Source organism: Scleropages formosus, chromosome 24, assembly GCF_900964775.1.
Source record: "Scleropages formosus chromosome 24, fSclFor1.1, whole genome shotgun sequence".
Taxonomy (NCBI): domain Eukaryota; kingdom Metazoa; phylum Chordata; class Actinopteri; order Osteoglossiformes; family Osteoglossidae; genus Scleropages; species Scleropages formosus.
The window spans coordinates 6980246-7006570 of record NC_041829.1 but is presented as its reverse complement, the minus strand read 5'-3'; the positions used below and the strand labels follow the sequence as shown (position 1 = coordinate 7006570).

At 43.9% G+C, this 26325-nt stretch overlaps 1 protein-coding gene across 6 annotated transcripts in view; it reads right to left on the bottom strand.

The window, feature by feature from the left end:
* Window positions 1-26325, bottom strand: part of LOC108936513 (protein piccolo-like) — a 93003-nt gene that overhangs the window by 58503 nt on the left and 8175 nt on the right. For all 6 annotated transcript variants that reach the window (XM_018755912.2, XM_018755907.2, XM_018755910.2 and 3 more), the window contains exons 2-3: window positions 25382-26276; window positions 21130-22593 (exon numbers count right to left, since the gene is read on the bottom strand). In XM_018755912.2, the coding sequence (XP_018611428.2) occupies window positions 21130-22593; window positions 25382-26068 (2151 nt within the window). In that variant the 5' untranslated portion in view covers window positions 26069-26276. The remainder of the gene's footprint in view (window positions 1-21129; window positions 22594-25381; window positions 26277-26325) is intronic.

Genomic DNA, 26325 nt, shown 5'->3' with positions numbered 1-26325 from the left:
TAGCTCTAAATGCGGTGATGACACGAACCAGCATTTAAACTGAAATTGCCCGGGTTTCTCCGGCACGCTCCCGGCAGCTCTCGGTACAATCTGAAATGGATCACACTGCAATAAAAAGTGTTTCTGCCCCCTGGCTCCTCTCCAGCTCTTCACTATGTTTACTGACGGCTCATTCCCCAACATATTCCTGGAACGTGCAATCAACGCTAATGAGAAATATGATTCCCACTGATTCATATGCTAATCATATGGCAGTCATGTCATCTGCATGTAACTGCCCTGCCAATCAGATGGCAATAACTAGTTGGCGCTTTAACTCGTTTCTCTCTCTCTCATTACGTGAAAACAAATTACGTTTATTCCGAATAAAGGCTGAATATAAAGAGACTTCCGTATTAAAGACAGAAAGGCAGAACCTACCAAAAGAAAATAGCAGTCATGACTTTGCTTCTCTTCAATAATACACTGTATTTAACAAAACAAAGCCAAGACCCAAAAGAATTTTCTTGTGTGTTCCTTATTAGCTATGACTGCGGTACAGCTGGCTAAAAATCACAGTTTACCTGCGAATACATTTGTGCTTTTATTTTTTTATCGTAGCAGTGAAAAGGCAGTGCTGCGAAATAGACATTTTTACATTTAAATTTACTGGACATGCCTTTTCCATTGATTTAAATGGAATTTGCATGATCAGAAAAAAACCTGGCTGCGTTCTTGGTGTAACAACTCCTGGCGCCAGTGATACAAAAACCAACGAGCTATCACTAATTGTAAAATATTTCTCCACTCTGAAGTTCAATTATGGCTGCCGCCCGATTGCGGAGATAGGGATTGTTCTCGGATTGATTATATTCACCGGTACCGCTTTTGCAATTAGGAGGCTGACAGGCCCAACAGCCTTCCTCGTGTCTTTGATATGAGAGTGAGTCACCGTGTAGTAGATATTGACAAAACGGACAAAGCCGCTTGAGTAAGTGTGGTCGGCAGAGTCGTGATCAGCCATGAATGGGTAACCACGCTGACCGGGGGCGGAGGGGGGCTACGATGATGACGCCAGGCTGCTGTCAGTGTGCCAAACTAAGACGCCAGGGTTATGTCTGGGGCCTGACAGAGGCGTTCCGCTCAGGTTGGAGGCACAAAGAAAACAGAATGAAAACCGAGACATTGTTACAGATTGTCTGAGGAATGTGTCTGTGTCCATGCTTTACCATGATTTACCACCCATTCCTCATCACTGCTGTGGCTTGTGTGACTCGCCCCTAACGCTGCATTGCAAGTAACATTAAAGATTCATTTCAGACCAGAATGGACAAGAAATTTTCATACTGTATCCTAAGCAGGATAATTCACTTTAAGGAGGGAGAAAAAGCACTCTATTCTGGCGTGCTGCATAAAAATGTCATAACACACACAAAATCTGAATCCGCTTGTCCCATACGGGGTCGCGGCAAACCGAAGCCTAACCCGGCAACACAGGGCACAAGGCTGGAGGGGGAGGGGACACACCCAGGACGGGACGCCAGTCCATCGCAAGGCACCCTGAGCAGGATTCGAACCCCAGACCCACCAGAGAGCAGTACCCGGCCAAACTCGCTGCGCCATCGCACTCCCCAAAAAATGTCATAAATACAATGTGACTATATAATAAACATTTTCATGATTCTCAGAATTAGGAGTAAATAATTTTACAAGCTGTTAGAAATGATTGTGTCAGTTTCTCTTCCTTCTTGACGTGGTGCACACTTTGAACGTCCAGCAAAATTACGTGATAACTATATCCTTACAGAGAAATGAGTTTATGATGCTTTGATGAAAATTAGCTAGTTAGTTAGTTAGTGGAGAACTTGGTGGGGAGGGGACTGAAGGTTAAAAATAAAATGCAGAACAAAAGACCAGGTTTTGCTTTTGAAGAGACAGATACTTGCTAAAACTTCTGAAATAAATTATATTAATCTATGTCACTTAGTCTCTGGTGTGTCTGGGGTTCGAGTCCCGCTTGGGGTGCCTTGCGATGGACTGGCGTCCCATCGTGGGTGTGTCCCCTCCCCTCCAGCCCCGCGCCCTGTGTTGGCAGGTTAGGCTCCGGATTGCCGCGACCCTACTTGGGACAAACAGTTTCAGACAATGTGTGTGTCTGTGTCACTTAGCATTATCATAACCAGAAAAGTGTCAGCTAATAGTTCCATAGAAAAAAAAAAAAAAAATCATCTGTATTTTCTGGTTTCATTAAAACTAATTTCATTTTAAAAGATTAAATTGTACTGGACAACTGAAGACGTCTGAAGGTTACCCAGCCCCTTTAATTACAGTAAGCAATCCAGCACGGAAGTTAAACGGGGCCTTGTTCAAAATGCAAATCTGAACGTTCTAGTCGCTTGAGGTTACGCTGTCACATGGGAGTAAATCAAGATTATTTTTGTGTCAGCAGATGTCATTCATCTGAGTTATTACTTTATGTACAACATACAATAATCTGTACAAATTACTTTTAAGAAGTGCATTAATTGTACACTTGCACATTTCTGCCATAAAAAGTACACCCTGAATTTAGTTTTGAATGGAAAAAATTGAACACCAGTATTTTGTGGCAAAAATATAGTGTTAGTTTTGATCATAAATTGTATCCAGTCTCTTGCATAGATTTATCTCATAGTATATTCTTATTGTTCAGACTGCAAGTATCCCTACCCATAATCGCATTCCATATTTCATTGCTTATCTTTACCTTGAAACTGCTTACCGGGAACCTATCTTGTTTCAGTCGTTCAAAAGGTTTGAAAAGTTCCGCTGTAATCTTTTGTCTTTCATTACATCTTTTCTCACATCAGAAACACATTTTAAAGGACAACATTGCATATCAGTGAGAGTTTTACTTTCAATAAGCATTATAATATGACTGTTGAGTCTGTTAGGTCTTCTGACTGCCGTTTGTGTGGCTGCACTATGTGGAGTAAGTAACATTAAACCAAGAATATTTATCCCAATATAGAACAGAACAGTCCCTTAACATTTATGTTTTCATGCCTTAACTTTTAATTATCTTTCAAAATGTTCAGTGGTCACTTGTTATATACAGTATGCAATCCATAAATCGAAATTCCAGATCTGAACTATAGAAACATGTTGACATTATTAAAAACTGGAGAAATCCAAAGCTGTGTAATCCTTAGAAAATAGAAGAGCGGTGTAATTTATGCATTTTTGTGGACAAGTTGCTTGGAGTAACATTTTGATCAGTGCTACTGACTGAACGTGGGTCATGAAAGAACTTTGACCATAACACATTCACCAGAGGAGATGAAGAGGCCGTGACATGAATGCATTGTTAACAGGCCTTGTTGCGAAGCTTGAGCTGAGAGTTGGCCAGGAGGCCCTGCGAGACCACGATAGACAAACAAACTTTGTTTTTAACAGATGGGGAAGCCTCGCCTCAACGTTCCTGAAGATGGAATCTCTGAGCCTCAGCTAAATATAGCAGAGCTGCTTCTCCACTCCAGTGGGGATTTCTGTCACTATGGTCAAAGCGCCTGGAGGTCGAATCTACAGGAGGGGCATGTTGACTTCACCTCTTGTCAACAATTCAAGGTAAAGGTCAGCGGCTACACTGTCGCTGTGTACTGCCCACCTGTCAAAATTCATGTATGGACGTCACTGTGTGTAAGAATTAAAAATAATATTTGCGTTAAGATTTCTTAACTATGAAGATTTCAACAGCTTTCTCTTTCAGCAGAAAAACTAAGATGACAATTCATATAAATAGACATATTTATATATATAGCAAAATCAGAAAAAAATTCATTCCACCTGTATACTCTCACAATGGCCAATTTGTAATTTTAAAAAAAAATTAAAAATGGTGAATAAATGCAACACAATGCAACATGACAGTATTATGAGGTTAAATCCTGGCCACTTTATCAAAACTTATCCATCACTTTAGCAATGACCGCTTTTCCTGTGTTATGTATTTATCAAACTGTCTTTGTCTAATTGTTCTGCTTCTATATAATATATCTTCCAGCTCTGCGTCATATGTGTTGGTCTGTCATTTTTGTGCAACTTGTGAACGTGCTTTGATTCGCCTTTAAGATAGAGCCCTATACAAGAATAAATTGTACTATACTGCACTGGAAATCACAAAAAATGGGAGCATGGTTCGGTTATGCGTAGCCTTTGCTAAATGGTACAGTCAAATGAGTCCAGTGACTATGAAATACAGTGGGAACAGTTTCTAAACAAACTCTGGCAGACTGACGAGTCCACAAAAAAAGCCAGTGCTGCAACGGATTGGGACGGAATGGCTTTATGTCCATTTAGAGGCCAAGTCAAATGGGACTGGGGAGTCCACTTTGATCCCAACGCATATGTTGTTCCTGGTCTACTTCTGCTGCACAGACTGGCCAAGGATCTGGGACGCAGAGAGATTTAGATCACACCGATGCTCCCTCTGAGCCCACACTTGAAGTTCTCCAAGATATGGTACACAACATATAGCCCTGCCACTGATGAGTTTATTCCTCATTTCAAATCACCTCCACTGTTACAAAAATATTAAAAAACAAACAGGAAAAACATTACAAAAGCTAAAAATGTATACGTTTGCCTGAAATGTTGTAGTAAGAATATATGAAATACAAACTGCATATGAAAAATTGCTTTTTTTTTTAGCTTAATCTTTGCTTCCATTTCTGTGCTACTGACTGCTGTGCACTGTTCCTGTCAACTACAAGAAATTAAAATTAAAATAAATTCATTAGCCACGGGAAATACGACCACTCAAAGAGTGCTTTAAAAGGTTGACAGCAGTCAGCCTGTGCATTTAGTAAAAGTTGCTCCGTGCTACACTTTTTCACCTGAGTTCAGTTCCTAATGACATTTTGAAAGAATTCTTATGAAAAGGCAGTGATTTGTGAACATGCCTTTTTGTACGTTTACCTTTGAGTCTCCGAAAGTAACGTGCACAGCTAAGCTTCTCCAAAGGAGCTGACATGCCCATAATAATTGTATAATTTTCTTGAACATGTACTGAGATTACAGTAATACCCAAAGAATACTGTGACTCTGTCTCACAAAAGGCTGACCTCTCTCCGCAAAACAAGAGTGCGACTTGACATTTATCAGGATTTTTTGCTTCAACAGTCTCAGAGAGGACTCATTATAGCCAAACACCTACAGTATATCTGGTAATGGGGTGCAAGGGGATAAAGTTAGAACATTATTTTTTTTTCCCCCTCTACTTTTTTTGTCCTGGATTACAACAACATTTTCAATTTCAGACTGTTGGTCTCGGCAAACAGTAATCACTGTGTATTGTAAATAACTAGTATTTACCTGTCAAGTTTCTCCAAGATAACAAAATCAGACACACTAAACTCTCAGTAATCACCCATATACCCAACAGAGCATTGTAACAGACTAAGTCCCAATGTTTCTACATTTTCAAACCCAACCAGAGTCATAACTAAGGCAGATTTAAAGTATTTACAACCTTGCAGGGTCTACAGTGAACAACCAATTTATGACAAGGATATTATGCTCTTAAGTGCAACATGAAACGCACTGCTGATACTGACACGTTGGCTTGATAATTAACGCATGCTTCACTTATATCAAGTTGAATCCGAGCCCAGGTGGTGAGAATAAAATTCTGGAATCCAACTTTTACATCTAAGCCACCCTACAAAACTGAAGTCCAAGCCTGTTTAGTAAATGAATCAGCTCAAACATGAACCGTGGTCTAAGCAGAAGCACCTTGTCAATGGTTGGAAGAGCATCTGAACTAGCTCGTCTCATCTGGACGTCACAGAGTTTATTTATTTTTTTTTTAAAATTCAGTTATTTCTTTTTTGCTTGCTGATCTCCATTATCACCTCTTTGGTATTTTACCAGTTCAACAGATTGGGAATCATTCAGCGGGAAAAAGCTCAAGTTCATGCTCAGTCTCCATCCACTTCCACTGATCATCGGGCTATCATGATATAATTAAGATCTGGATGAATTAACCGCTGAGTGGCTTCATGGCTATAGTCCTAGTATATAATTGAGGATCATAAAAACATAACCTTTTCAGATACCTTCCCTTGCAGCTACATGACTGGAGTTGTTCTTCTGACCCCACTTCTCACAAAGACCCATATCCACACCAGATCACTTTGATGTAATATGAGTGCACATTCTCCCTTACCATGTTTGCTTGGCCGCAGGTAATTGGATGTCGGACCCGACGTTACTTCTGTAAGGTGTGGTGTTTTATTATTTTCCTTCTTAGCTCAAACACGACACAAGACGGGTTTACCCATTTACACTTCTGGACCTGGTTACTCAATCAGATAAGGGTTTTTTTTTTTTTTTTTTCCCCTTCAACCGCCCAGCAGTATGGACTCTCTTAAATCTCAGTGGTACAAGACTGGCTCTTCATTTCCAGGTTCTACACTGCCAGGTGGCTGACCACACTCCTTCAGCTTGGTCTGTGCCCCCAGAGGAGCAGACAGCAGCATGGGATTGTAGAAGCAGTGGACTGGTAACAGGACCATACCATGAGTTCATGAATGTGTTAGTGGTCATAGTTCTTCTATGGTCCATGATCAATCAGCACCACTGAGCAAAACATTGTGTTAAACAGACAGTAATGTTAGCCATAAACTCCCTTCAGTTAGACCTGATGCTCTAAGACCAGAGAGCTCTAAGACCATGGCAAGGGGGGCATCAGTTACACTGTAAGTAATAAAGCTCCTTACACAGACATCGGTGGCTCAGAGAACTGCGCCCAACACAACCAAAGACCACACAAACAACATTAAGCTGTTTTTGACCACACAAGGTCTCTCACAGTAATGTCACAAAAAATTCATGGTTTCTGAGGGCGGTCAATCAAATCAATTCGAGAGTGAACATACGCAGAAACAGCATATTTTCCATTCATCAACACTGAAGGTTTACAAGGTGCTTCAGCTTGAAGTCCCAGGAGGGGGTGTGTGCACTGGCTGCCTGCCACAGTTTTACATGTTTTCCTCACCAGAGGTTTAGCAACAAAGCAGGTTGTGGGACTGAAAAAAACAAAGCTCACATTTATTCGTTTTTCTCCAAAGCATCTTACAATGTCAATCTACCTACAATTACTTAGCCATTTATATAGCTGGCTAATTTTATATTTTTCACTGGAGCAAATTTAGGGTAACTACTTTGCTCAAGGGTACTACAGCTATAGATGAGATTCAAACCTGTGACCTTTGGGTCCAAAGGTAGCAACTCTAACCACTAAACTACCAGCTTAATTCAAACAACCTGATTTAGAGGAGCCACTTTGGCACTGTATCTTCCGCATTTCCTCTTAGTAGCAGGTGGCCCTGCAGTCAAAGGACGTGGATTTAAATCCTACCTTGTGCTATAGAACACTTAAGCAAGGTACTTACACTAAATTGATACAGTAAAAGTACCCACCTGTAGAAAACAGTAAATCTCTGTAAGAAGCTTAACACAGTAAGTTGATTTGGAGGAAAAAAAAACATCTAAATTTGAAAATCTAGGGAGTGGTTCTTAATTTTTATTTTCAGTTCTTAATTATAGGTGACAGGGTGACACACTGAGTAGTGGTAATGCTTCAGCTCCTGGGCTCTTTGTTCAGACCTTGGTTCAAATCCAGCTCAGTCCCAGTGTTGCTGTACTTTCCTTCCACACTTAAGACATATTTTATTCAGATGGATTAGTGACTCTAATGTCCTATAATTACCTGTGATGTGTGGATTAGTGAGTGAGTGTGTGACTGCCCTTCAATAGACTGGTGTCCCATTCAGGATGTACCTTGTCTCGTACCTTGTCTCACGCCTTGTGCCTCTGGGGGAGGTTCCAGTCCAGCACTGCCCAACATTGCGCAAGCCAGTTACTGATAATGGACAGATGAATTCAGAAGTCTTTCCCCGAATTCCATCTGATTGTGTTCCAGCCTTTCCCTTTACTCACCAAATATCCAGTATGTGGTTAAGGTTCAAGTCTGATTAAATATGGAATGTTTCTCCTTATTTGATTTACAAGGCAGAGGCAGAACTAAAAGTCCAAATGGAGAAATCTAGCATTCTACACAATCTGAGAAGTGAATAAACAAAGACTTGCATTATATAAGTGCATCCCAGTGTGCGTGTTCTTGCGGAGCAGGGCTGCCGCCTTATCGATTTCCTGGCAGGTGCTTATGGCGACAGCTGCTGCTAGCTAATATACCGCACTTTCCACAGCTCCCTCGGCAAGCGGTCCTCAATAAATCAAGCCTTATGATAATGGAGAATCCTGACACGCTAATCTGTAATGAGCAGAACGCTCAGAGAGGGGGGGAGGCGCTCCCTACGGGTTTGCGAAGCGGCAGCAAAACACCAACAGGGTTGCCGCTGAGGCCGAAGGCCATTTCGGCGACGCTCCCGATGCTGCATTAGGCCCACACCAACGTAACTTTGACACATAATGCGCGACTTCGGCTCGGCATGTCAAAACTGTTCTGTAAAACGCACAGTAAGAGACGTTGAATGCCACAGTGGGGTGGATATTACCAAGAAGCAGTTGGGTCACTCCTCCTCTTCCTTGCCTAGCGTGAGTTCCACCGTTCTGGTGTGTATCTGGGCTAATTAAAAGTTGTACATAAGTCCACGTGCTCAAGCCAAGCCCCCAGGTCTCACGTCTCCCCACCTCCAAAGCGGTTAGGGAGAAGGCTACTGATGCAGAGCCAGGTAACTCCTCTCCACATTTTGCGCCCCCGGCCTATTTTTAGAGCTGGTAAAGTGTGCCGGAGCTACTTCTCTCCAACACGGCAGTCACGGGCTGGCAGCAGTCAGAGCACGGAAGATCTCTCAATTTCTTTTCAAAGCACTCGGAGGTTCAAAGAACACGTGGATCACTGCCGTTATATAACCGTCGATGTCGGGGCGCTATTTCTCACTTTTAACACTTGGCTAATTTTCGTCTTTGAAAATGAGGCGTGCGCTAGTTGTGGATTCTTCAGAAACCGCCAGCCCGAGAAGCTAAATGTCTTGGACAACTGTCTCCTGTTTAAGACACATAATTGCACATCTACAATTTAGCAGACGCAACGATGACTGGTAGAAAAATGCCAGGCACTTTAATGGGGCAGAGCGGCAGACGGAGATGATTGATTCCGACGTTTGCTCACCGTGCGGCCGGCAACTTAAGGGAGGTAAAACAGGGAATAATTGCATTGAACAGATCGAGACTAAAAGCATTTTGAGATAACGACAATCTTATGATCCATATTATCCACTTAGTTCCTATGGGCTTTCATCAGAATAAAAAGCCACAGCTCTTCTGTGCCAAGCCAAGGTGGGTATGACAGACAGTCACCAGGTAAGAGTAACTTCCCGAAACATGTGCCGTTAACTGTAATAAATATTATAGCATTAACATTATAATATTATAGCAATAATATTAAGCATTGAGGATGTGCCTCTCCTGAGACTTTTTCCTCTAACGACCAAACCGCTATGTCGACTACAATAGTTGCATAAAATCAAACAACACCTAGAGCCACGGAAGCACGGCACCACATGGCTCCGGTGACAAAAAGTCGCCGGCCTCGGGCTTTTGACAGGACTCGCTGGCGAACAAAGAGCCGTCCTAATGGACGGAGCGGCTGCCGGCGCATCCCATTCTGTGTGTACCTAGGCGGCTAAAAATACTGCGGCTTTTATGTTCCGGAAAAAATAAATAAACAAACACAGCGCGTCTGTCAGTCGGCAGGAACTAAGCCCCGGCTTTAAAACGAAGACGGCAGCGCAACACGGAGCAATATGAGGTCGACTTCCCGCAGTAAATTCCGTTCCAGCCTGTCGTCCTTTGTTACCAGCGATGGGGTACTTTTTGTCTTATCTGTGTTGCGGGGAGAAATTTGCGAAGAATGGAGAACCTTCCGGATGACGCACCGTGAGGCAGGACACAATTCGTGGGCATTATTTTTCAATAACTGCGAGCCTCGCCAAGCTGAAGTGTAAATCTGTCCCCAGGAAGAGAACATGGCAGCTGTCACGATGCAGCGTGGGGCCTGCTGGCGAACCCGTATATCAGTCATCCTTCACGGCTGCGGGCTCCTCGGAGCCAATCCGCACGACCGCATCATTCACATTTTTACATCTAAAGTAAGGGACAGCATCACACACGGCCACGTAGGGAAAATATGAAACCGATGTAAAAGATTGCCGTAACACGGAACTATACTTTACTCACCTATGGAAATACGCGTGTCATTTGACTATCTGAAGGGTTAGCTACATCATAAATTATTACAATTCAGCTGTCATAGAGAGCGATGCAGATTAGAGATCACGCAGGCTGTTATTTTTCCAGGGGAAAAGAGGAAGACTGATGTGGAGTTTTTGAGTAGCCGTGGTGGCATAAACTGAAACATGATCCCGCTGTCTTAATAAAATATCGCCCGTGAATCGGCCACAAATCACCTGTAACTAAAACCAGTTTATGATACTTCAGGGATGGCTGTGAGTGTCCTTCACCATGTTGCTGGCGGATGCATTCGCAGTTCCATCCATTTGTCACTTCAGATATGAGACTGGGACCCGCAACCGAACACAAAAAAAAAAAAAAATACTGCATACCATATTTTAAACAACTTGGGCTTTACTAGACCATTTCGAGACTAATTCAAAGGACACGAGAGTAAATGAATTCCTGTTAAATTTAGCAGAACTAAATATATGAGTTGTTTATAAAGGAATCTAAGGAATATTATGCCTTGTGCGTTTTAAGTTCTTCTTTAAGAGATGAAGGTATGTAGAAGCAACTTCCAATAAACTATATTTTTGTGACCTTGGCCATTTTTCAGGATTTAGGCAAAGGGAAACCACTGTGAGCAACTCATTTGTAAAGGAAGCAATAGAGTAGCACACAGTGCCTTTACAGTTCCTCAGAGGAAGTATGCTTGATTTAATCAATTATTGGGCATGTTTTAACATATTATTAATCACGGTAAATTGAAACTAAAATTTAAAAAATATTCAAAATATCCACAAAGCCTAATTGGTTGGCATCTAATAAACCCACTGTTGTCTGAAGTATGAGTGTATCTCACCACCACCCGCATCCCCTTCGAAGAAGAAAGGTCTGCTGCAGCAGTGCCCCCCCCATGCATGTCTCATCATGTAAGCCACGTCATTCAACAACATCAACCCTCCCAAAGGGTAACACTCGTGTACAAACTTGCAATACCAAAGAGGGACTCTGCAGCATCTTTTCAAGAACACTTGTACTTCATTATACAGACATGGTTTCAGGGCTGTTGAGGGAACTTTAAGAGTGTGGTTGGTCCTCCCCAGAGGCAAACACAGCTCCTGAAAGCACCCTTCACAGCTTCTCGTTCAGGCCAAGGTGATGTCCTGCCTAGACTCCTCCAACTCCCTCCAGTCTGGTCTTCTGGGCTCCACCATCCAGTCTCTCTAGATGATACACAAAGCCATTGCACAAGTTGTGTTTGCTCTACTCCATGTTCCTACATATCTCCCCCCCATCGTGTTTCTCAATTAGCTTTCTGTAGCTGACATATCAAGTCCAGGCCTGGTTAACATCTTCAACACCATCAGTGGATCTGGACCCCAGTACCTGCAGGACCAGGTCACTCGCTACATTCCAGTCAGACTGCTACGCTCCTTCACCTTTGGCTGCTTGGTGGTTCAGCATGAAAAGCCTGAAAGTTCTCAGTTCTTGCTTCAATGTGGCAGATTGATCTTCCTCTCTTTTTCAGAACTGTTGAATCCCTCATCCTTGAGGAACTTTCTCAAAACATCTCTTTTGGACCCACTTCTCTTCTAGTCTCATATTTGTTCCATAAACTTGCATTACATTCGTAGTCACAAGTACCTTTTTACATACATACATTTTTTTTTACTACTCCTGTAACATATGGCACTAAAAACAGTGATCTTGAACAAAGTGACTTCATTTCAAGGATTACATCTGCATCTATATCTGTTCACGTGTTGGTGAAATGCATTTATGTAGTCCAAGTTGTACGCTACTGTTAAGGAAAAACATCTACTAAATGAATAAATGCAAATGTAAACAGACTCACAACATTCCTACCAGCGCATCTGACAATATTTGCTTCATTTTACCATAAAAATCTTTTGAGCACAGTCCATCTAATGTGCCCACCTCATGGGAATGTAACATACCACATTACCTGGAAAGCAAGGCTATGTCCCTGTCAAATACCGTTTTTAATTTTTTTTTTTTTTTTTTTTTTTTTAAATTGAGGTGGTCCCTGACTTACGATGGTTCGACTTAAGATTTTTTCAACTTTAGGATGTCATGCAGAGGTGTGTATTAGGTGTATTAAATGCATTTGACTTACGATGGGTTTCGCGGAACATAACCCCATTGTAAGTCGGGGGCCACCTGAACTATTATTATTCTGCTTATTTATTGAACTTTTGTCACTGGATGTACAGAAGTCATCGTCTTTTTGTTTGTTTTCTGGCAAAAGATCATTTCACTGCTCAGTCTCTGACACCAAACAATGTTTTTACAGCTAAATGAAGGGAAAGGACTTTGTGCCAAATGTTTACATAGCATCTTTCTCCATATTAGCTGCACTGTTTGTGAGCATTTAGTTTGCCGGTCACTCATTAGCCTGTGGAGATGTGCAAGGATATATTTATAACAAAGGTGGCCAACACCAGCGACATCCATGTACTTTACTTCTGCCCCCAGTGTGTGACACATTGTTCCCGCTTGTCTGTTTTCCTCATTGCTTTCTGAGCGACAGGAATGCACATGCAGTGCATGTTATTTCTGCTGTGCAGATTGTTTCCCTGGACAAAGGGACTTCACTGTCACTCTCAGAGAACAGTTCCATGTAAGGCAGAAAGACTGAAACACGAGGGTGCAAAGCAATGCAGTGCTGACAAACTGGATAATTCCTGTAAAACTGAGCTTCCTTCCACTTAACCACGGCCATGCACGAAACATAACTTTCTTTTACAGTTTCAGTAGCTACTGAGTTCTTCTGTGAACTGCCGGAGCTGTAGGAGTCGGTTGACAGAACAGCCGTTTGAGGGGTGGGTGTGAAAGGTCGTTCAAAAGGCAGGACTTCCCGATAGGTTCTAGAGGGGGATGAGGCAGGTGGCCGTCCCAGGAGGGTGTTCGCAGTCAACGTGACTGTGCGGAGCAGTGCTGGTTGGGTCATTTCCGCCCTTCAAAGTTCACGGTCGCTTTCCATGGCAAGCAAATGCTTTCTCTGTGACTTGCTTAATGACAAAAATATTACTCATGTTTGGATATATGGCAAGGTTCCAAAAAAGTGTTACAAAAAACCCAAATAACTCTACTTTCAATTTATATATGATTATTGAATATTGTGGTAGTCACAAAATTTTGGATTTTGTAGCGGTCAAGGCCCTGGGTCACCTCTTCTCATTCGTCATTTCCACCTTATTCCATGCAAGACGTATGCTTCACCATCACATATAGGCAGGAGATTAGACAACACATCAGGATTCAGGGAAACACGTGCTACTCTGCCCCTCCCACATGACAATCCCTCGTTTTGTACCACTACTTTTATTCATTTGGCTGATGCTGTCTTCCAAAGCAACTTAGTGTTAAGCTATTTATAATTATTTACCCATTTATACAGCTGTGGAATTTTTACTAGACTGCAGTCCAGGCAGGACCCAGTCTTGCTGTATAACGGAGACATCGAGTTAAGTGTGTCTTCTGCTATCCCTCACTTGGAATTTCTACTGGAGCAATTCACGCTAAGGACCTTGTTCAATGATACTACGGCGGGAGGTAAGATTCAAACCTGCGACCTCCAAGTCCGAAGACAACTCTAACCACCTGCCGCATAATGTTACACACTGTTAAAAAAGCAGTGAACATTCCACCGTAGAATGACTTGCATATTTATACCCGAAAATGCAGCCTGTGCTTATGTAACATGCAAACCAAGCAAACATTGTCTGGAAATGCCACAATTTTAGGACATGTTTTTGGATCTCATTATTACTTACACCAAAGGAAAGAGTGCTAGGCTTATATTTTGCAGAAACCTTTTTCTGCATGTATTATATGGAAGAGAAAAATATGCTCCCTAGCAATCTGACTCAAAATTGCTGCATCCTCTCCTCTCTATAGCAGCGACATAGCAAGATATGCAATAAAAGAAATCACAAAATATGAATAGCAAATTATAGAACAAGAGCAAAGGAAACTACCGTACGACTGTTTAGAGTAGGGTGCATCATGTACTATCTGCACATTTAAGCAACAGGACTGAATGTATCCTGCGACAATGACAGCTAGCGCAGGAACAACAGCCAGCGGGGCGTGAACATCGTCCTCTCACTGCTCGTGCTGTTCCTGTTCGGTTGTCTTGCCACTCGCTCCATGGCAGCAGAGCCTGTCAGAGAGTCGCTTCGCCCTGTCTACTGCCTCCCCATGCCACCCACTCTCCTCCACGCAGACCACTGATGGCACGTCGGCACGCCATCATGGGATCTGAAAGTCAATTAAGCATCATCCTCATCACGCCAAGCGAAGACCCTGATAGAAGCAATTACGGATCATTTTGCCAAGGGCAAGCAGGGCCCGGGGTCTTACCCGCCACCGCTCTGCCTGCCAGCGCAGGTGTGTCACACCCTGAGCTGCGCAGGTATGCTGGCAGTGTCAAAGTGGAGGACTGGAAGTTGGCAGGATATGGCTAAAGGCAGACAGCTTATCCAGCGCTACAGCCCTAATCTATCTTGCCTTGTCTCGTCTTCCTTCACACAGCTGTATCGCCGCTTAACGGATGCCAGAAAACAACGCCGGTCTCCGGCTTGCTAATTCTGCAGCACACACAAAATCATTTAACACACTTCTTAAAGCAATCCACAAAGGCCTCGTCCCACATGCTGTACATTAACTAACAGCCCCAAGTAAACGATGCCCAAATGTAAATAAATTGCTTCATATACAGTGGTACGAAAGCAGACCAGATCCACGTGAAATGCACTAACTTATGAAGACTGCTCATGCAGATAATATAACGTCTATTGACTCTGAGGTCAGTATTTATTCTGGGAGGCTGTTCAAACATCACTTGTTTACCGATGGACAGTAGGAAGCCAAGCATTTTAGTTGCCACAGAGTCAAACCCCGCCTCTTTGGCACAGGCATCTTTGACACCATGTGCATTAGTGCATTTTGTAAGTCAGAAATTTTGAAATTATGTGCAAAACATATTTATGGGTATTACATATAAAGCATTACCCAAAACATGAACGCTAAATCCCGACACGCTGTCTGAAATGTCCCTTCCCAGTTATCGTCCGAAATACCAGAATTTACCGCCTTGCAGAGATGCTTATTATTCAAAGTGATCAGACATTGCAAGGCTTACATTTGGTCCCAGAAGAACACTTGGGTTTTTACTGCCCTTTTAGTCTGTTAAGCCCCTTCCAAAAAAGAGTAATAAAACTACTGTGATGGAGGTTGTTATAGGCTATAGAGGCCAGAAGCAAATCAAAAGTCACTCCAGTTCTCTTTTACATATCACAGACTGAATAAACCGCTAGTTTTGAAAGACATAATACGGGTATTTGATTGTTATTAGGGGGGCGCGGTGGCGCAGTGGGTTGGACCACAGTCCTGCTCTCCGGTAGGTCTGGGGTTCCAGTCCCGCTTGGGGTGCCTTGCGACGGACTGGCGTCCCGTCCTGGGTGTGTCCCCTTCCCCTCCGGCCTTACGCCCTGTGTTGCCGGGTAGGCTCCGGTTCCCCGTGACCCTGTATGGAATGAGCGGTTCTGAAAGTGTGTGTGTGTGATTGTTATTAGAAAGTTATACCAGGAAACAGAGGGGAAAATACAATATTGTCTCAAAGCTTAATTCTATCTATGTTCAAAGTGTGTGGTATTACTTGCAGTACTTCTTAAAGTGTGAATCTTGTAACGAGGAGCAATGTAAAACCCCTAGGTTTGTTTTCCTCAGTACATTGATACTTCTATGTATATAAGAACATTTAATTTAAAGATATTTATTAGGAAAAAAAAGGTTTGGGAAGGTTGACTTGCCACTTTGCATTTACACAAAGCAGATTAAATACTGTAGTGTGATGTCCAGAGGGGTAAGTGATGGGCAGTCTACTCTTATCACTCTGTTTTTTACTGCATGTTCATTTCACCTGTATTAACAGACAGGAGTTGTGAGAATTACTTAGGAGCTGGCAGGGTGGCCGAGGGTATGGAAACAAAGAAGGGAAGTCAAACCTCTGTAGGACAAAAGAAAATACTGCCAGTGTATTATTCTTCGATGTAATCAGACACACACAGCAAAAATGCATGAAAATCTTGTCAAAAACACATTTCACACACATAGAGACACACATTGATTGAAACCGCTTGTCCCAAGCAGCGAACCAGAGCCTAACCCGGCAACGCAGGGCGTAAGGCTGGAGGGGGAGGGGACGCACCCAGAATGGGACACCAGTCCATCACAAGGCACCCCAAGTGTGAGTCGAACCCCAGACCCATCGGAAAGCAGGACACGGCCAAACCCGCTGCGCCAGTGCGCCCCCTTACAAGTAATCACTGCATCGCTAAATATACACTCAAGTAAAGGACCTAAAACGTATTAAAATGGCAACACTGTTTTTCGCAGTACCTATGTGAGTTTATTTTTCTCCCTACTATTCAAATGCGCCCTAACCCAAAACACTAAACGCCAAAGGCCCGACATACGGATGTGTATTAATTATTTTTTTGGGGCACAATAAAGGAGAAAGAATTCAGACTGTGACATGATCCTCTTTCGACATTTTTGATAACTTGATGCAGGTAATACATTAAGTGCAGGGGCCTCCATGCTGAAGCCAGGACAAACTCTCATCTCCGTGGTAGTGGTAGTCTGGTCCTTTTTGTTATGTAATGCAATCACAGAGCCGACGCGTGGAGGAGGGGAAGATTTCATTTTAATCCGACGCCGTCCAGCCGGTAGTGACATTCCCCTGCCGTACAGCACAGGTCAAAGCCCTTCTCTAAATATAAAGGACAACTGAAATCCTGCATTTTAACAAAACACCCGCTAAGCAGCTTCCCAAAAGGGAGCAGGTAATATCGTCCCACAACGAAGACAATTACTTATCCAAAAGCTAAACAGCAAAAGAGGAGCATCAAAGAGATGTAGAAACGTACTCCGCAGAGCCATTAGCCTTTTCCGTACTATTGACGCACACCAAAGCCGGAACACGGCTTCAAGGAATATGTAGTTAATTTCGTTTTCACAGGGAAATGAGTTTGGGTTCATTTTTATATGTATCAAACTCAGCGGGGGGGGGATTTCATAGAGATGCATGTACTGCGAGAGACTGCTGAGATCAGTCAGATCTTCCGACAACGTGGCGCTGACTGCTTTACTGTGATTCGGGTGGGACGACGTGGAGAACGTAAACTAATAACTGTCGCTTTGTTGAGTAACTGTCAAGCACAGAGGTGAACGGGGAAAAAAGTGCTTACCTATATCAAATGATCGAGCGCAATAAGTGTGTTTCGATGAGTGTGAATCAAAAAGTGTGTACTAGCAGGGGAATATAGGGCCAAAAGAGGAGGCAAGAAGCGCAAAGGTATGTAATAGAGGAAAAAAGAAAGGAAAAACACAGTGAAAAGAGAAATAAATCAGCCTGAAGCATATTCTCCCCAGACCTGGATACAACCTGTCAGCTTATAATGGTGTCCTGCCACTCAGCGTCATTCCCTCGGGAGCCATAAATTTCATCAAGTCACACAGCCAACGGCATCCATGAACGAGCCATCGCCACGGAGAGCGGTGATTCTGTCCGTAATTGAATCAAAATGAGAACAGGTGCGAAACGAGGTTTTCAGCATTATGAACACCACTAGGAACTTAAACAGCCATCTCTGGGTTTATCCGTCAAGCCCTCTGCCACAGTCAGATATCCAGAGGCCTGTTTATCTAGGGGTGTGAAAACTTGACAGGTGTTGGAGCCAAAGTATTAGCAGTAGTATTAAATTGATTTATACACAAATGCTGGGGGGCAAAGAAGTCTTGCTTTAAAATTGTGGAACTTTGTTTCCCATTGTTAAGGTTTATGTATTCACCTAGGCTTTAACGGATAAAGATTTATATCACAAAAAAAAAAAAAAAAAAATCACTTATCTTAGGGTGGGGCAATACTTAAATCATCTTCACTAGATTTCTGCAGCAACTATTTGGAATCATTCTGAAAATAATTATTTGTTTCTTAGTAATGTACAGATAATGAGATTTCTACAGTAGTATGAAACCTAAGCTCATGAATCCCCTCCCCCCTCCTGGGATTCACAAATTCAGTTCTCTCGAAAAAATTCTACAACCTGTTGAAAAACCAGTTTATAACATCTGAAAGGCAGGATGGAGAAGGAAGAAATTAGAACTGCATTTTGCTGTACACCGAGCGTTTCGCACCAAAGCGCTGCCCTTTAATCAGATTTTAAATCGTTGCAACAAATTTCGAAAGGGTTGCGATGCAACATTAGGCTACGGCAGGGACCATACGATACGCTGTCATCCAGATATTCTGGCGTGGTGTTGGAATTGTACCATTTTTTTTTTAACTTCAGGAAATGAACTTTCCTCCTGCAATTCTGGACTTGTCTCTTTTACACCAGATGGGAATTTGCAACCGGGAACTGACAATGTAGGAGCAACATGAGGAGACCAGGTATCCTTACCAGGAAGAATGCAAATGACGAGTATTCGGTTAGAGTCTAGCATGTAGCTTTATTGATTTATTTGCATTTATTAATTTAACTGACACTTATTCTTCAAAGCAACGTGCGATGTTAAGATACAATTTATCCATTTACACAGCGTGGTAATTTTTACCGGAACAATTCAGGTTAAGTACCTCTCTGAAGGGTACTACAACAGTAGGTGGGACTCAAACCCGCAACCTTCAGCTCCAGAGACAGCAGCTCTAACCACTTTGCTATCAGCTGCCCCTTCAGTAATCATAAAGTACACCCGAGATGAAATGCCCATTTAAAGCGATTCTTGTGCCATTTAGAGGGTCAGATGATTGCCTGAGAAAGGGTGATTGTGGTGAGGGCACCTCGGGGGTAAACACATCGGCCGTTTGCTCCCAGCGGGAAGGCGGCGTGTGAGATCGGCGCGATGGCCGACATGAAAGATGCGCTTCGCAGAGGCTCACCTAAACACCTCGATCGACTGCAACCTTCAAAGTAAAGACCTGGGCGCTGAGGCCCAAAACACTTATAAACTGCACCCTGGCAAACTGCACCAAACACTCGTATTCTTGAAACGGACCCCTGTTGAAAACAAGCCAGAGCCGCAGACAATTTGAGAATAAAACTGGCAAGTAATGCCATTTTCTAACGATCACATAATGCGATGACTGTCCTGAATACCACTCCAAGTCACTTATCCGGACAATGACTGCCATATACCATCGTCTTCAGTGCAACACCAGTCCAGCTGCCTTAAATATATGACATTTATTATGAACCAAATCCCCACTGGTCAACAAAGCATTAGCTTATGAGTTATTTTTTGGTTTATCAATTATTTTTTGGTTTATCAATTATTTATTCCGGTTCCATTTATTGAATATCGGCAAAGCGGTGGTGCACTGAAGCCGACTGGAGACTGATGGTTCCTTTTATCTTGTAAGGGACCCTTCGCTACGGACAGAGGCCCACATAAGCCAACATCGCTACTGAGCCCTCTTACGCTGCTCTTAATCAACCAGGACGGCTTTCTGCAAACAGAGGAGGCAGTCAAGCCATCATCCCCCTGGGGACCTTTATCCGCTCTGGGGGACCAATGCCCCCCCCCCATATCTACCACCCCCTCCAACCTGGGAAAATGCGACATGAGGGTCTGTCTGTTCTTAGAGAAAATCTAAAGTACTTATCAACTAAATCCCTACTCATGGACAAAGCTATGGATATAACCCAATGGTGTTCGAGTCTTACTTGAACAATGTGCTCTCCCGGTAGCTACCAGACTCAAAGGGAGAAAAGGAAGTGATTTCCATCCCATTATAGTACTACATTTTCAGAACCGCTCATCCCATGCGGGGTCGCGGGGAACCGGAGCCTACCCGGTAACACAGGGCGTAAGGCCGGAGGGGGAGGGGACACACCCAGGACGGGACGCCAGTCCATCGCAAGGCACCCCAAGCGGGACTCGAACCCCAGACCCACCGGAAAGCAGGACCGTGGTCCAACCCACTGTGCCACCGCACCCCCCACTATAGTACTACATACAAGGAATTCACAAGACTCACAATTAGACATAATTGACACAGTGTCACATAGCACATAAAATGTGTTGTGAAAATTCACAGGAACCATTCAACAAGCAAAATAAGTGTCCCCTCACTCTATATTATAAAACTCCATCAAAAAAAGTTACTTTGTATAATTTAGGGGATTAGTACAGATTAAGGGTGACTATACAAATTTATTTCACTTTGGGGGGGGGGTTTCTATTCCCATACAATTTCCTACATTATTTTAATAACAAGATGTTTTGTGTCAATGCAACTGTTGTGGAATGAAAGACTGAATTCATTCTTCCCATAAACTGATGTTCTAGTCATTGTGGGACTACTGGATTTCCAGGCCCGCAGTCCAGTAGGATTGATTTTAAAGGAATCAATTAATAACCACATTCACACCCGAGTGGAATGGACTTCATATTCGGGGATTGACTTCAGCTCTGCAGTTTTGAGAGTCAAGGCACAACAAAAGACAGTGGACCTTGCTGCCCATCTCTGGTCTGCTGTTTCCTTTAAAACATGTAAAACCAGCCGTATATCTAATAAGGTAAGAAATGTATTTTGCTCACATCTATTACATAATCAAATGATGTAACTGCAATCAAAAGATGAATTATGGCACCTTAACCAATGTTACACTATTCCCGAAGGGGAAAAAAAACAGTTGAACACTCAAAACACAAGAATGGCAACAGATTAAATTTCAGCTCCCGTTTAGGGCTCTGAACTGTTTCTCAGGCACACTGTAAACCATGGAAAAGTGGCTCAAAAACAAGCCCTCGGCACAAACGAGAAAACAAAGCAAGCGCTTTGCCAGCAATAATTAACTTATCTGGCTGTCTTACCTCAGTGAGATGAGGCATGGGATTAAATCCACAGAGGTTGCAGACCATGTTCTTGCACTCGGTGCAGGTGTTGTAGTTGGGGGGGTCCTTGGAGCCCACGTTCAGATCCACTTTGCAGAGCGGGCAGGAGGCTGAGGAGGCTTTGGTGGGTGGAGTTGAGACTTTGGGGGGTGGAGCTGATGTGCTTGTGGGTGGAACTGAGGTTTTGGGAGGTACGGGTGATGGTGTTGGGGGTGTGGCTGAGGCTTTGGTGAGCGGGGCAGAGGTTTTCGGGGATGCAGCAGCTTCTTTCGGTAGCTCCGCCTGAGGTTTTTCTTCCTTCAGAGGGGCTGTCTTTTTCTCTTGGGTAAGTGAAGCCTTTCTGACTGGTTGGTTCTTTTCGAGCTTCGGTGTATCCACAGACTTAGTCTCCATGACAGCAGGAGCCTTGGTGGAAGGCAGGGCTGATGCCGGCTCCTTGGGGGCCACTGGTGCTGCTGGCACTGCCTGTTCTGCTGGCTTCTGTGCCGGGATTTCATCCTGAACGGCAGAGGAGAGGAGGCTGGAGGCAGAACTGAAGATGGAAGAGCCAAAGCCAAACATTTTTCCCGAGACAGATTCAGTGGGCTGGGGACTGGTGGCTTGAGGCTTGGGTGACTCGGTGAATCCACCAAACCCAAACAACTTCCCAGAAACTGACTCCACCGGATGTGGCGTGCTGGACTGCGACTTGGCTGCGTCGGTGAAGCCACCAAAGCTCAGGCCGAAGAAACCAGACTCTTGCTTGGGGGGCTGTGGTGTTGGCGGGGCCTTTGTAAGCTGTGTGGCTTTGGAAGGGGAGGGGCCTGGGCCAGGCTTTGCTGCCTGAGTTTGGAGGGTCCCTGTGTCCTGCATTGGTGGGCCAGTTTTTGGATCTTTTACAGGGCTCACAGGAGCCTGCTGCTGGGCTGAAGGCTGCAGCACCTGCTGAGGTTTTGCCGCAGGCTGTTGCTTGGGGGGTTTCTGCTGTGTTGGCTGCTGAGCTGGTTTGGATGGTTCTTCAGCTGGACCTGTGGGTTTTTTCTGCGTAGGAGTTTCTGCGTTCTGTGGACCCGCCGCAGCCTGCTTTGCCCCAGGTGGTCTCGGCTGTTCCCCTGGCTTCTGACTTAGTGGCGGTTTCTGGGCCATAGGCTGCACTCCTGGCTTACCCTCCTCAGGCCCCTTTGCAGGGGCTTTCTTTGCAGCTGGTGGGGTCGCTGGTGGGGTTGCTGACTTGCCTGAATCTGCAGTTGACTGCTGCTTCACCAGCAGCAACGGCTTCTTGGCTTCTGAGGGTTTGGCGGTCTCAGCCTTGGAGGGCTGTGCTGCTGGGGGGGTCTGTTTTTTCTGAGGAGAGGGCGTGGTGGGGGTCTGCTTGGGCTGGGGTTTAATCATTGCCGGTCCAGGAGGCTCCATCCCTCCTAGTGCTCGCTGCATCTGGCAATTCAGGCAAAGCCACTCCTTCACCTGAAAAAAAGTTTCCCCACAATGTTACCAGATGATACAGAGGCATGCCAGGATATTTAATTTAGCATATCTAAGTTAATATTTAACAAAACAGGCGAATCATAGCATGATAATACTATATTTTTCATGCATATGCTTGCATGGAAAAATTTATTTAAACAGAACAGAGTCCTTAGTAATGCATCTTCGTAATTGCATTCTTGTTTATTTATCAAAATCTTTAACCCTGCTTATTAGGAATTTATCATCTCATTATGTCTGCAGTCACTGGGAAGCAGTCGGAGAATTACAGGATCTTTGAAAATCACATTTCATTTAACCACCGAGTAGAGCATGTTCAAGGCTACGTGGCTCTTGCTGGAGACAGAGCGCCTTTCTATGAGAGCAGCCATTCATCATTACGGGAAGGCCACACAAGACATGTGTTGATTTGCGTTCCCTTTCCCTCCGTCCACATTTTACGGCTCTTAACACAGGGATCAGAGGTATTTCACGCTTAGTTGCTGTCGAGACGTTATTGATACGCCATGTGTGGAAGACTACCGCAGTTACCAAGGCTACATCGTGCTCTTAAGGGGAAAGTAGCTTCAAAAGTCCATCTTTGTATACTGCTGTAAATATGAATTCACTTGTAATGGTTTCATTTTTTCCACATCAAATTCCATTTAAGTACTTTTCACAAAAATGTATCTGTACAAATTATAAATGATGGCACAACTATTCTACTAACGTTCACTCATCAGAGTTTAAAGTGTGCTAAAAACAATAATACACCCCATTCGTACAGTGCATTTGCTGGTTTCTTGAGTATTCACATTCATGTAAACGACTTCCCATTTCAGCAGCAAAATGTCTACATGAGCTGTGCTGCAAGGGATATCCATATTAACTTAATTTTCTGAACAGATGTACCTTCAGACTTATTTCACCACCTCACAAAAAAAAAATTAGAACATCAAGAGAATCCTGAGACATTCCAACAAAAGGAGGACATAAAAATGGAGGATGGAGACAGATTTAAGACCATCGGCAGTGATAAACTGCTCAATGGATGCAGTTCATTAAAAAATGTGACCCACATAATGCAGATCACTCCCTGTCAGCAGACTGCTAAATGAAACCTCGGTTCAATAATACATTTTATGCCATGAAGTATAGCTCGTCAACTGACCAAGGAACCCCTTCTACTGCAGGTTCATTTTATGCACCAGCAAGGTCAGACCATTTGAAATATTTCACTTCTGCATAGGCAACAGAACAACATTTTTCACACAAAAATAACTTTAAAGCATGCAAAATTTGCACGTGTTAGGGATAAAACGACCTGGCTAAATGCACAAGCCTACAGATCACAGAATCAGAGACGTGCACTCAGTGGCCACTTATTAGGTGTGATTGCTCATTAACAGCCAGCTCCTCCAAACGAGAACCCATGTGGCTACAACTCAGTACATATAAAACAAGCAGACAGGGTTGTGAGGTTCACTAGCTGTTGGACCAACTATTAGAATGTGCAAGATGCGCGATTTTGAACGGGTATTATTATTATTATTATTGGCATCAGATGTCGTGGTTTCAGAATCTCAGAAACAGCTACACTCCTAGGATATTTGCACATTATGGTGTCTAGAGCTTACAAAGATGCCAATAAATAAATCAAATTAGTGGCACTTCTGAGGGCAAAATATCTTGTCAGTGAGAAGTCAGAGATGAGTAGCCAGACCCATTAAAACTACCAGGAAGGTCACAAGTGCAAAAGTAATAATTCAGTACAAGAGCTGAAAGACACACCTGAACACAACTCATCAAACCTTCAGATGGATGGGCTGCAGCAGCAGAGGACCACACCAGGTCCACTCCTGTCAGCTAAGAACAATATGATGACACTAAAGTGGGGGGGGGCATGGTGACCAAAACCGATGACTGAAAAATGGCCAAACTTTGCCTGGTTTGGCAAGTCCTAACTTCCGTGTCAGTAGGCTGATCGTACAGTCAGAACGTAGCATTAACTGCATAAAATCATTGATCCATCCAGTCTTGTGTCAAAAGTACAGGCTGCTGGTGTAATGAAGTGGAGAATGTTTTTGGCAAACATTATGCTCCTTAATATAATCTGAGATTCATTTTAATGCCACGGTGCATCTGTTTATGACCAGTACATCCCTTTATGGCCATAGTCCTCCCTTACTCAAATAGATACTTCCACAAGGACAATACACCATTCCTCCAAGTACACATCATCTCAACATGGTTCCAGGGACATCAAAATTAGTTCATTTTACTCCAATGGCCTGTACAGTTCCCAGGTCTCTAATCAATGAAGAATCTCCGGGATGAGGGGGAACGGGAGGTACGCAGAGCGAGCGTGCAGCCGAAAAATCTGCAGGAACTGCATGAGCCTGTCAAGTCAGCATAGACCAGAATCCATATGGAATGTTCCATGGACTTTGCTGAATCCATGCTTTGAACAATTCAAGCTGTTGAGGAAGCAAATGGGTGACCCAGCTCATACTAGATACCTAATACAGTCATCACTGAGTGTACTTTCATGAAAGTATTTAATATCCTCAAAGAAAAGAATGATATTGACATGGGATATTTCAACAGAGTTAAGCAAGAAGGAAAAACAATGGTAAAGTAAATCATGCATTTATAGGATATACCACCACTCTATAGATGTTCAGGCATGTTTAATAATGTTAACAATTATATATCATATGAAAATGCTGTTGGGATTGTTTTGATCATGCACTTAAAAGATTGACAACATGGAAAGCTCTAATCTTACCGTGGAGTCAGGGGGGCTAAAACCACATAAGCTGCACACGACGCTCTTGCACTCGGTACAGGTGCTGTAGTTGGCAGGGTCCTTGGTGTTGATGTTGAGTTCAGTGGTCTTACAGAGCGGACACAGCGGTTTCTGCTTAGCAGGCCCAGCCTCGGAAACCGATTCCTGGGGCGATGGGCCGGACTTGGCAGGTCCCACCTGGCCAGATGCTTGCTGTTCTGGTTGTGCACCTTTGGGAGGGCCTTGCTGTATTGGTCTGCCAGGTTTTAAGGGTCCTTGTGGTTGAGTGCCTGAAGGCTCCTGTCTCTGTGGTCCACCTTTCAGAGGGCCTTGCGTCTGCTGCCCGCCTTTGGCAGCGCCTTGTTGTGGCTTTTCAGTTGGCTTTGGTCCTTGCTGTTGTGGTCCCGGAGATCCTGATTTTTGGGGTCCAGGATTACTGGGCCCCTTCTGAGGGGTTCCTTGTCCCTGTTTAGGTGTTCCCTGCTGCTGTGGGGGCCGGGGCCCTTGCTGCTGGGGAGTTTTGCTGGGCCCCAGTTGGTGTCCTGGGGATTTGGCAGCCTGCTGCTGAGCTTGCTTTTGCTTTTTGGCCTCGTCATCTTCATCATCCCCAAAAAGGTTGAACTTATTCACGGCAGAGGACACAGCACTGAGGGGGTTGGCCCCGCTCAGGAAACCGGAGGAGAACATGGTTGAGCGGGGCTCCTCTTGCACCTCCTGCCGGGAACGAGACTCTAAAAGGCTGATGGAAGAGGGACTCCTCCCTGGTGGGACCTGACGGCCTGGGGACCCTGTTTTGAAGGCATCGACTGTGCGGCTCTTGCTGATCCCAGAAGGCCCCTGTGTAGGAGGTTTTCCTGCTTGTGATGGCTGATGTTTTGCATCTACCTCCGATTTCCTTAGAAGGAAAAGAAATACAAAAGATAGATATAAATACAGCTGAAGCA